Source organism: Pleurodeles waltl, chromosome 1_1 (genome assembly GCF_031143425.1).
Source record: "Pleurodeles waltl isolate 20211129_DDA chromosome 1_1, aPleWal1.hap1.20221129, whole genome shotgun sequence".
Classification (NCBI taxonomy): domain Eukaryota; kingdom Metazoa; phylum Chordata; class Amphibia; order Caudata; family Salamandridae; genus Pleurodeles; species Pleurodeles waltl.
Window position 1 is genome coordinate 940,055,099 of NC_090436.1, and position 12,707 is coordinate 940,067,805.

At 43.6% G+C, this 12,707-nt stretch overlaps 1 protein-coding gene across 1 annotated transcript in view; it reads left to right on the forward strand.

Moving 5' to 3' along the window:
• Positions 1–12,707, forward strand: part of USP53 (ubiquitin specific peptidase 53) — a 255,961-nt gene that overhangs the window by 97,031 nt on the left and 146,223 nt on the right. Inside the window, exons 6-7 of the mRNA XM_069230167.1 lie at positions 1,142–1,247; positions 10,252–10,398. Of these exons, the coding sequence (XP_069086268.1) occupies positions 1,142–1,247; positions 10,252–10,398 (253 nt within the window). The remainder of the gene's footprint in view (positions 1–1,141; positions 1,248–10,251; positions 10,399–12,707) is intronic.

Genomic DNA, 12,707 nt, shown 5'->3' on the forward strand with positions numbered 1-12,707 from the left:
CTCATTATCCCTGATTTTATTGCCAGCTGTGTGCTCAATGTCTGCTTCAAATTCACCTTTATACCTCCTTGCACCCAAACTATACACAGGAAGCGTATAGATTCAAGCACCCTCTGAGCAAAGAAGGTGCAGAACATAGTGTGCTAATGTACATCAACCTCCTAGAGACACCTACCACGACCATGAACTCCAGTCTAAAGCCTGAAGACCGGGAAAAAGTCAACAAAAATCCCTTTTGATGTGGGTAGAATTTAATTCCCTCCATGGATGTGTTCTTACAGTGAAGCATGAAGGGTAAGCTCTCTGTTAAGTTGCTGAGCACTAAGTGATACTGTTGAGACCTTCTCCTCTCTTCTGACATGCAAAGCCTTTCCAGTCTTTGAAGAGATAAGACAACCTTATCCCTTCACTCAAACATACTGTCTGGAGGTTTCTGTACCTCAGGGAAAGAAAGGCAAAGAAGAGGTGCTTCATTGTGAAAATGGTTTGCTCCATACTTTTATCAAAGGTAAGAAGTCCCAAGGATTTCCTCAAGTACCAGCCACCACCAGTGGGGGCAAATGCTTTGGGAAGACGGGGTTTCTCCAATGGAAACAAAATTTTTTTTTCCCATTGAATGAAAAAAATGAGCGTGGTGCAGTTGCTCCATTAAATCATTGTGAACTGGTGGATTGGCTACTGTTGCAAAATTTGTGTTTTGGGTTAGAAATGAGCATGATCTGGAAATTTTCCATAGATTGCCAAGCATAGTTTTTGGAATCTGTTGAATTTGTTAACATGCAGAAATTACACAAAGGGTAAGAGGAAGTCTACAATTTGCAGATTTCTACTTGTCAAAGTCCACCCAGGAAAGCTGGTTTTGTTTGAAAGAAAGAAATAGGAGAAACACTGATGAAATGAGACTGTGGCTTATTTTCGGGGAGAATTAAGCAGGAGACAACTGGTAGAGGATTGAACGCTATCTTTTCAAGGTCAACCTGTTATCATTTATGTAACATTTGTCAGCATTGGACATAGTAAAGTACATTTAAACCAATTCTGTTGATGCTCGCTTTGTGGCACACATGTATAATTCTGTCTGTTGTGCACTGCCAAGGTTTGAAGGCTCATGCTTTATCTCATGTCTGTGCTTCAATTGCAGTAATGAAGTTGACCGAATACTGGAGAGAAACGAGCGCCCAAAGCCTGAAATGTTTGCAGAGTTGCTACAGGCAGCAAACACCGCTGATGACTACAGGAAATGTCCAGTAAGCAAAATGCACATATTTCAGCACTTCTCTAATGCTTTATATATCATCATGTGGGTCTTGTTACATCCTGTTCCAAATTGTTTGACTCATCTAAGAAGTGTTTGTTACTGTAGACAAGTTTAACAAACCATTTTGTGGACACTCGTGCCACTTAAGTAGGTGTGTTAAAGCATGGATTTACTTTGGTAAATGCCTGATTTTGAGTGATAAAATCTGGTTACCATTTATGCTGATTGCATGTATTCACTGCTAACTCTATTTTTTCCTGACATTTTAAATTTTAAGGTAAATAGTGAAAAAAAGGGTCTTGTAAAAGTAAGTGCATGTTGTAAACACTTAAAATGTGGTTAATACCCCCAAAGGTCTTTAATTTTTATGCTATGCACAAACCTTTCCATTTCCACCTAAATTACAGACCCAAATAAACTCTAAGGTTTGAGCAAGTGTGCAAATAAAGTGTGAACATTTCCCTAAAACTTTCATATTGTTGGGGTTTAAGGGAAAGCAGTCTCTCCACGTGGACAAATTTTGTCTTTGTGGAGGAAAAAAACCAACAAAAAAGGTTAAGGTGCATGTCAGTGAGTAAACAGTAGGATTTTCCTTCAGATTTACTGACCACTTTGAGATTTGTCTTAATCCTGCTTGGTTTGTAATGGTAGGGTTTAATTTGCAGCCTGTGAATGAGATGAGTGGGCACACTTATCTGGGATATCACAACCTGCACTTTCCTAGCCCGTCAGGCTAGTGGAGGCTTTGTGATAAGTAGGTAAAGTGGCTAATGATAGCCATTTCTCAGCAAGGAGAGTTTCCTTGTCTAATGCCTCTGTAAATACGTTTCATCTAGATTTGTTCAATGTAAATTTATTTTAATGTGGCTGGCATAAACATCTGGTTTCAGCCTGCCATTCCCTCCGTTGGCCATCCTTGATCTACACAAATTATGTTGGAATATGTATAGTGTATGCCAAAAACAGAATTGTAAATTGGTACTTTTTAATATGTGCAGTCTGTAGGAAAGTACCATCTTTCTTGGCATGTTACCCCCAATTTTTGCCTGTATGTCAGTGTGTTTTTACTGTCTCACTGGGATCCTGCTAGTCAGTTCCCCAATGCTCCTAGTTTGTGGCCTATATATGTTGTCAGTATGCTTGACTGTGTCACTGGAGTTCTGCTAATCAGAACTACAGTGCTTATGCTCTCTCTGTTTACCAAATTTGTCACTATAGTTTCATTACTCCATATTCCAATTCAGATTGGCACACTGGACCCCCCTTATAAGTTCCTTGTATATGGTACCTAGGTACCCAGGGCATTGGGGTTCGAGGAGATCCTTATGGGCAGAAGCATTTCTTTGCCACCCATAGGGCGCTCAGACAAACCCTTTCACAGGACTGACACTGCAGCCTGAGTGAAATAGTGCACACACTATTTCACAGCCATTTTCATTGCACCAGGTAATTTATAAGTCACCTATATGTCTAATCTTCAGTTACTGAAGGCTAGGAGCAAAGTTAGTGTGTGTGAGGGCACCCTTGCACTAGCAAAGATGCCCCCACGTTGTCCAGGGGCAATTTCCCGGACTTCGCGAGTGCGGGTACACCTTTATAAGCGTGCACTACATATATGTAGCTTCACAGTGGTAACTCCGAATATTGCCATGTGAGGTGTCTAAGATTGTGAAATTGAACCCCCAATCCAAATCTGGTATTGTGGGGCCAATTCCATGCACACTGGGCGCTCCACCATAGGCCCCCAGTACTGCCAAACCAGCTCTCTGAGGTTTCCACTGCAGCCCCAGCTGCTGCCACCTCACAGACAGGTTTCTGCCCTCCTGGGAATTGAGCAGCTCTGTCCCAGGAAGGCAGAACAATGCATTTCCTTTAGGAGAGGGGTGTTACACCCTCTCCCATTGGAAATAGGTGTTACAGGCATGGGACGGGTATTCTCCCAGAACCTCTGGAAATGCTTTGAAGGGCACAAACTGTGCCCTCCTTGCATAATCCAGTCTACACCGGTTCAGGGTACCCCAGTCTCTGCTGCGAAACTGGATAAAGAAAGGGGAGTGACCACTCCCCTGTCCATCACCACCCGAGGGGTGGTGCCCAGAGCTCCTCCAAATTGTCCCTGGCGTTAGCCATCTTGAATTCCAAGGTGTGGGGACCCGCTGGGAGCATCTGAGTGGCCAGTACCAGCAGGTGACGTCAGAGACCCCTCCTGATAGGTGCATACCTGGTTAGGTAGCCAATCCCCCTCTAAGGGCTATTTAGGATCTCTCCTCTGGGTGTTTCCTCAGATTTGGTTTGCAAGACTCCACCAGGACTCCTCTGCTTAAGCTTCTGACCGTCGGATCAACCGCAGACCGCTCCAGGAACCGCTGGAACTGCAACAAAGTATCCAGAAAGGCTACTGTGACCCTGCAACTCCAGCTCCATCCAGCAACTGCAACAGGTTCCAGGTTGGGCAGGCTCTGAATACGGCCTGTCTTCATTCTGCACCAGAAGGACCGAAGGAATCTCCCGTGGAATGACTGAGTAACCTCCCTGCTTCAGCAGGCACCTCTCTGCAATGACAACTGGTACTCTGGGACTCATCTCCTGTCAACGAGCTTGATCCCTGGAACACAGGTGGTGGACTGAAGTGATCCTGACTGCCCAAAGGTCCAGCTGTCCCAATTGTGGTGGAGGTAAGAGCTTGTCCCTGTGCCAGAAAGTACCCCTGTGCACCGCGTCTTCTGCAGCTCCCAAGTCGTCTGTGCACTACTTCCAAAAGTTCTTCGTGCTCGGAGTAGCTCAGGTCCTCAGCACTCTATCCTGCGACGCACAGCTCTCTGAGCTGTTCTCTGGCGGAGTGGAATCCCTTTGTGTAGTGCTGAGATGACCACACTCTGCAACTCCTTTGTGCCCATGTCCTGAGATTCCTTTGGGTGATGCCTGGTCTTCTGAGGGCTTTCTGAAGTGCTGAGAGCCCCCTCGGTCCCCTCAGTCTGAGTTGAGACCCCCAGGGCTCTTTGACGCAAAACGTGTTCTTACGTGAACCAAGGCTTGTTGGCGGAATCCAGCAACGGAAACAGCCTGCATCCAACGACTCAACGTGGGACATCACTTGCACCAAGCCGGAACATACAGCTGTCTTCTTTGGTGCATTTCTGTACTTTTCTTCTAACTGGAGAATCCACTTTTGAACCTTCATCCAGGTTGGCAGGGGCTCCTGTTCTTCCTGGACTCTTCATCGACTTCTGGATTTGGTCTCCTCTCTTGACTTGGTCTCCTCTCTCCACTGGTCTTCAGGTCCAGGAATCCATTGTTGGGTACTTGCAATCTTGCTTGGTTCTTGCATAATCCTTTACCACGACTTCTAGGGTGTTCTGAGGAAACTTGCTGTACTTAAATCCTGTTTTCCTGGGTTCTGGGGTGGGGTATTTTACTTACCTTTGGTATTTTATTACACACCCAGCACCCCTCTACACACTACTTGCCTAGGAGGGAAACCAACATTCGCATTCCACTATTTTAGTATGGTTTCTGTTGTCCCAAGGCCCATTGCAACCTATTGTGTTTTTCACTGTTTGCGCTATTTTCTGACTGTGTACTTCCCTGATTTTGGTTACTAGTGTAGATATTGTATATAATACCTCCAGAAGGAGTACTGCCTCTAAGATATATTTGCCCTTGTGTCACTAAAATAAAGAACCTTTATTTTTGGCAACACGGAGTATTGTCTTTTATTGTGCATAAGTACTGTGTGACTATAGTGGTATTGCAGGAGCGTTGCATGTCTCCTAGTTCAGCCTTGGCTGCTCTGCTACAGCTTCCTCTAGACAGCCTAAGCTGCTAGACACTGCCTACATTTCACTAAGGTGGATCACTGGACCTGGTATAAGGTGCAAGTACCTCTGGTACCCACTACAAACCAGGCCAGCTTCTCACACCATCTACAACAATATGTTTTTTGTTTTAAGCATGTGTGCACCTAGCCACGTCTGGCATGTGTGAACTAACTACATCTCACATGTGTGCACCAAGCTCTCTGATGCCTGCATTCACTAGGCCACACCTCGCCTTTGTACGTATACTGCTCCTTTCTTATGTATGTGTCTATGGGTTATACTATTGCATCCGTGTGCCTAATTTTCTCTCACCGATGTACATATTATCTCTTTTAAATTGGTATAACTACTCGTTATCACTTTGATCTTCCTGACACTACTCACTCACCTGTGGGGACAGAGAATCCCTTTACCTGTGTGTGCCTATTCCTCACCTTATTTCCTTGCTTGCACTCATCTTTGTGCACCTGGCTTCCTGTCACCTGTTTGTACACAGCTGCCCCAGTTCGTCATGCTTAAATCGGGCTAACTGAATTTTCTAAGGACACCTAGACCCTCCCATGGAGCCCCCTCACCTTTCTACACATAGTGCCTTTTCATATATGGGTGCAAAGCTTCCTTCAGTCTGTTTGCACTGATACCTATCTTGCCTGTATCTAAACGTGGCACTCCTTATTTTCACCCTTGAATATACACACACATGGCCCATGGCTCTCACAACTACACAAGAAGTATCACGAAACGCCCGTTTCCGGTATACTTAATTATTTACATCAGACATATTTAACCCCAGCCAGGATAAAACGCATGTTCTCACAAGGTAACCCTGACTGTCCAAGGTGCGGGAGCCCAGATGCAGATTTTTATCATATGACGTGGAGATGCCCATCGATACTCCGCGTATGGCATGATATCACAGCACAAAACAGCAACCTGGTCGGGACTGCCCTTATCCCCCACTCCTGAATCCTGCCTACTGGGAATACGCCGTGGACACGGGAGGGACAAACGGAAACACAGATGCGCAGACCTCGCGTTTGTCATATTTAAACGACTTATAGCGACACAGTGGAAGTCACCTAGCGCCCCAGACATACATCGCTGGACATCTGACCTGGTGCACAAGGCCAGGGCGGAGGCACAAGTACTACACACACTACACGATAGCGCTGTGGTGATCAAGGGGGCGGACATATGGGATTCTTTTATAGACCAGCTGAAAGAAAAAGACGACACCCGCCCCCCTTGATTCGAGGACGCGATATTAGTGCAGACTGGCGTGGGCGGGGACTGACAGCGGTACCCTGTTCACCTGGCCAGAGTGTTTACTTACCTATATCAATCAACACGGACCTACCTGGACAGATGACGTTAACATATCACGTTGCGCTGACCCGATCCCTATTGTTCCTCGCCGCTCTCCCTACCCTGGTCAATCAACTCCGTGATATGCCCTCTTCTCTGTTACTGCTCCCCTTTCCTCCTCCCTCCCTCCCCCGTCACCTGCTAGATTGATGCTGGCCCCCCAGCGAGCCGCCCTATCCTTTCTCCTTTCTCTATTTCTCTCTTTGTTTAATGGTGCTTTGTTGTTTCCTTTTGAATGTTGAGCATAAGATCTGTTAATATATTGTGATATGTGAAGAGATGTTTACCCCAGGGGATGTAACCTGGAGCAATGAGGTGACAACATATTATAACCACTGTACAGTATTTGATCATTACAATAAATATTTAAAAAAAGAAAAGTGGCACTCATACTTATTTGCCCAAATCCCCTTATCTATGTGTATCAAGACCCCTCTCAGATTGAATTCCTTACCACTTCTCACAGCTCTACACACATATCCATACACCTGTTCCTAACCTGGTCACAGTCGGACACCTTATTTTAACATTCCCCATCGTGCATAGATTCTGGAAACACGCATAACACACAGCCAGAAATCTGTTTCTACCGGAGGCACAGTCAGACACACATTTGTTTAAAATGTATTTATTTTATGGTATACAACATTGGGGCCACATGGGGCACACCAACCAACTTCCTCTTATATTCATACACATAGGTAATGTGGTTCCCCATAATTATGTAACATTAGCCAAAGAGTTAAAATAACAATATCAGACTGTAGGGCAATGCAGCAGTAAATACGTCCTCTACTTCTTTGTGGGCCCCATAGTTTTAAAACTTATGAGAGCAATCTCTGCTCTCATAGACTATTTTTTGCCACCCCAATCCAGGTCCCTGCCCCAGTGTTCAAACCTAGGCAGATGATCCACTCTGCCCCAAGCCCCCCTCCAGCTGGGCGACATTCAGCCGAGCCACAGCCATCCACACTGCACGATAATTTGATATTTGTTACTGTATTCTCCCGGGTCGTGGCTCGCCAGGGTTACAGGGAGCGGGCAGCGCGTGGGGGAGGGGTATGGGAGGGTTGTGGGAGGAAGTTTAATAAACAAAAAAACTAAAAAAATCTTACCTCCTCTTCTCGCCGCACCGCCGCTCCTCCATCTTGCAGTGCAGGCACAGGCTCCCAGCCTGAGACGGCTGGCCAAACATACATGCTCACTGCTCGTCACCCCATGGCCATGGCCCGCCCCTTTCACAACTATGTTTTATTATCCCTTCATTGTGAAAGGTTTGCAGCTTCTGTTGCCTGCCGGGGCAGGGGGGTGACACTCCTCCGCCATAAGCGGGGGTTATGCTCCTTCGCCTTAGGGCAGAAGCCGCCACTGCCCCCAACTCCAAATTTCCAGAACACCTAGTTTTTTGTTTGAATGCAGCTGGATGCCAGTCATCTCTGATACCCTTCTCAGTACTCCATCCCAAAATTTCCTGAGTTTAGGGCAGTCCCATATAGTGTGGCTGAGTGTCGCAGGCAGCCTCCCCCAAGCAGGCACTCGTCCAAACTTACTTGCCTGATTCTTGCTAACAAGGCCCTTTATGTAGTAAGTTCTATGTAAGACATTCTGTTGTACAAGCTGGAACCCCGCTTTAATCCCCACATCTCTGGGTTCTTGTAGGGGCTCCCACCAGACCTTGTCTGACAATTCCCCCAGATCACGTTTTAATTTTTCCTGAATACCCCAGTAGTATCTGGTATTATATTAGTTATCTTCTTGTTTATGAGTGATATTGCAGAACCCCTTTCTTAATACACATAGCCTGAAATACAAACCTTAAACACCGAACCAGACACACAGGCCTAGGCACACATTTTTTAGTCTTCTAGCAAGGCAAATGTTCCAAACAAACACACCTTCCTTGCATGCTCGGAGATCTGTTCCTTATGTAAGCATAGGCAAACATACATTCCTAAGATTCCTATTGTGTTTTCTCTCTTCCTCTCTGTCGCTCTCATCAGTCTTCAAGTTTCCACATTCCATATGTGAATAGCTCATTCATTCTTGTTTTTTATTTTATTTCTGGGATTTGTAGTCCTGATTTCTAAAGCAGAAACTATTCAACATATACCGGAAGTGTGGGCTAGATCTTACACACATGCACAACCAGATCCGGTGGGGGAGCAATCGTCTCCGCCTCCTTTCTTGAAATCTGCAAGAAGCTGAAGGCCTGGCTTTTCGAGTAGACCCACTAGGCCCTAGGTGTGCCTAGATTCAGACCTGCTCAATTCCAGGATACTCTTTCAGGCGATGGTACGCTCTACAAATTTGCATAGCGTAAAATAAGACACACTCACACATACATTCAATCAGACCAGTTAAACTTATGCGCATGTCAGACACAGCCTCATGTACACAACACACGCAGAAATTACAGGCCCACACTGCTGTATGTTACCTACACTCATTGACTCACAAGCAGTCAGTCACACAAACAGCCAGGCGTTGCTTACGACACGCTTTCCAAACATACAATCAATCTACACATTTATACACAAAGCCAGACACAGCCAAAAATGAGAAATGTTGGCTAAAAATACTGCACTGGGTCATATTGGGCCATCCGGTGTATAATCATGACTTTTTCCAGAAATAATTCGAAGTCCAAAGGTCGCAGCTCATATCTCTTCATCAAAAAATGAATACTTTTCGAAACTAACAATTTATCTTTCAGATAAATGAAAAAAGACTGTTTTCCTTTTATTATTTTTGTGCGTTTAGACAGTATCTGAAGGTCCTTTTGCATTATTCCTACGTCAAACTTTAGTAATAAACTCGTGCCCCCTCCCTAATTTCTATAAGATATCCGGTGCATTTCTTTACTAGGTTTATCAGACGATTTACCCATTTGTCTCTGAAGCCTAAACCCACGCTTAATTACTGTTCATCTTCCAATATGCTACATCTGAAAACCCAAGCCTATGGCTCCACTTTGCCCATAGGAGTATAAAATGGTGACGTTAGGACATTTTGGCCACCGTCTGTTACAACCGTATGTAATGGATACACATTTGCTTTCCATAATTTTCCTATAATCACATATTATAAATATCCCGATTTATTAATAATGGGTGCTAGGCTTACCAGATTGGAAAACCAAAAGATTAAATAGAGTAGCGAGCATTTTACACGTTTTATTTAGTTTCATTATTTTTTCGGTATGACAATTTATGTGGTATGGACGGTTTGGGAAATCTAGACCAATTAATCAGTTCGTGAATTCCTGATTTTGAAATGTGTTGTTTAGAAAACTGTCTTTATATCTTGTTCTTTCTTTTTACATGTTCGGCACAAGCTTATTAGAATCAAATTGTGGTAGACTTGTGGGAGAAAATGTTCAGTTTTTGTTTGCCATATCCACGTGAAGGCAATTGCTGGATATTGGACCCTCCTGAACAAGTTGTTTCCATATGTGTTAAGCTTTTGAAAATGTGTTTCTGGAAAATACCCTATGTGGGTACCATTTTGATCAATATTCTATGGCACAAAACTTACTACTCATTTGTCTCACTATTGTTCTCGCAGTAAAAAGGAGTTTCATGTAGGAAATCAATTTTGCAAAAGCGCCAGTGGTTCAGCTGTGGATGTGAAATCCCTTAGGAGGAGAGGGGAAGCCCACCTAGAATTATTGTCATTTTGATGAGTGAGAATTAAACAGCTGGTTTTACCTTTCTGTTGGTGTGTCTACTAGAATGATTTGTGAGTGTAGAGAAACAATTAGTAATGATTTTTAATTTCATATATCTTTGCCCTTTTTCCTTATTTTTGCAGAGTAATTGTGGACAAAAAATAAAGATTCGTCGGGTCCTGATGAATTGCCCCGAAATTGTAACTATTGGTCTAGTCTGGGATTCAGAGCACTCTGATTTAACAGAAGATGTTATGAGGAACCTGGCAACACGACTTTATCTACCTGGGGTATGTGCAGCCTTGCAACCTAACATTTATTTAATGGCATTTTAACTTCACATGTTCACTTTATTTATTAAAAACACTTCATAGTTGAGGCATTCTCCTTGTTGTTTCACTCACAGACCTTTATGGGCCTAGTAACTCTTCACTTATTAAAAAAAATAAAATAAGAGAAAGCAAATAAAAAGCCAGTATTTGTTGAAAGTGCCTTTGTGACTCTCTAGCATCATTTGCATGTGACAAGAGGCATACACATTTCTCAATGTGCTCAGACACCAGCACGCCCCAAAACACAGTTTTGAAAAAAAAAAACATATACCCCCCCCATTATTACCCCATTCAGCCTTTTCCCCATCTCCAATATGTTTCCCCATCATTGTTTTCCCTCCTGTTTATCAACGCTTTCCTTCCTTTCCCAATCTCTCTATAAGTCTCCCCCTCCTGTGCATCACCTGTTTTAGGTTTCGTCTGCACAGAGATTGCGCTGTGCTTGCAAAATCTTTTGAGATTAAAAAAAGCATCTTAAAAAGGGCTTACAGCCCGCCCAGATACCACGTTACTTACCATTGGTAGGCTCTGCCGGTCACTCTTCTTTTCTTGCTTCTCACTGGTCACCAGCCTTTTCAGATGTCATCAGGCTGCACTTTCTTTCTCCAGCTTCGGCTGTTGTGCTGCTATTCTGGGGCGCTAGGACCAAGTACCCTTTCCAGTTGACGGTCAGTGGCTGGCAACCAGTATCTTTCCACTGGCCTCATGTTTCTTAGGGTACTTGTTTTGTTTTTTTTCTTTTTCCTTAATTTCGTCACCTTACTCCATACTGGTGAATATGTTTCATCTTTCCACTCTGCTGCCTCTCACCAACCCCTCTTGTTTAACACACTCCCTTGTCTGTTTTTCGACCCCCTCTCGCTATTCTTTGTTTAGTTTATTTATTTATATAGTTATACGATTTTATATAGCGAAGAAGGTATCGGAGTGCTTTGCACAGACACCAGTTGCATTACGATAGATTTAGGGAATCATAGGAATTTGAGCTTCTGCCTCAAACTCGGTTCATAGTCGGAGGCTCTAGCCCTTACACCATACCTACTGGCTCTGCTATTACTTGTTTTCTTCACCTAAAGCAGGGGTCTTCAAACTGGGGGGTGGACCCCCCCAGCGGGGCCTCAAGTGATCCCAGGGGGGGTGCCAAGCTCTGGTCAAGAGTCATTACCCAAATAACAGTGTTTTAAGCAGAAACATGCTATTGCATTTATAAAAAGGTAACAGTACTTAACTGCAATGTTTAAATACATCTAGATATATTTAAACATTGCCATCTTTATAAAATAATTGTGAAAAAATTCTGAAGGGGGGCCCAATGATTTATATTTTTCAACTGAAGGGGCACAGCATTAAAATGTTTGGAGACCACTGATCTAAAGGGTTACCATCCAATTACTCCTTAACGGCGAGTGGTTGTGTCGCCTCCATTGCATAGATTTGTGGCATGTAAAAAAGTCAACAGGAGTCTGTGAGACGGAGAAGTGCCACAAAGTTACTATAGGATTAGAAGAGGAAGGAGTCTTATGGAAGGTTTTATTTAATTTGGAAGAGCAGATATAACATTTCGATCAGAAATGTTTTACAGCAGTGTTAGTAAACAACCATATTATCTGGCATTTACAAGGGCAGACCCGCCTGTGTTACCAAACTCGTTGGTGCCAATTTCATTGACCACTCCAATGGTCGGACTAGATCTACATAATACACAAAGAGAAACCATTAAGTAACGCTACTGGGATATTCTGGTGGCAGTAGTAGATTTCCCCCTTATGCACAGTGAACCGTTGGTCACTGTGTTCCTCTCGTAAACTCCAGTACAGAGTAAAGCAGTCAACAGAGCAAAGGAGAGGATGTGGTGTAACTGCCAGAGCTGGCAACTTTGGTGTGGGGGAGCCAAGTTCAAATCTCGGCATCGGCTCAGCAGCATGTGATTTTAGGCACATCAAAATGAATGAAGATGCAATTTAGCTGGTGCTCATGTAAAGCGTTTCAATACCATTGCGTCGAGTTTGCGCTATATACAACTGCAAAGAAAACAACCATTGTTAAACCAATAGATTTCACCTTTGTTTGTTCTTTTGCATTCGATCTTACTATCTAACTGGATTATAAATATTAGAAAAAGGTTATTATGTTTGTTGTAAATTTTATAAACCGCTGATAGTTGTTTATGTTAATTAATTCAACATACATCACAACATAAACAACTATTAATGGTTTAGCAATTTAAAGCAAACATTATAACCATTTTCTAATATATTTATAATCTA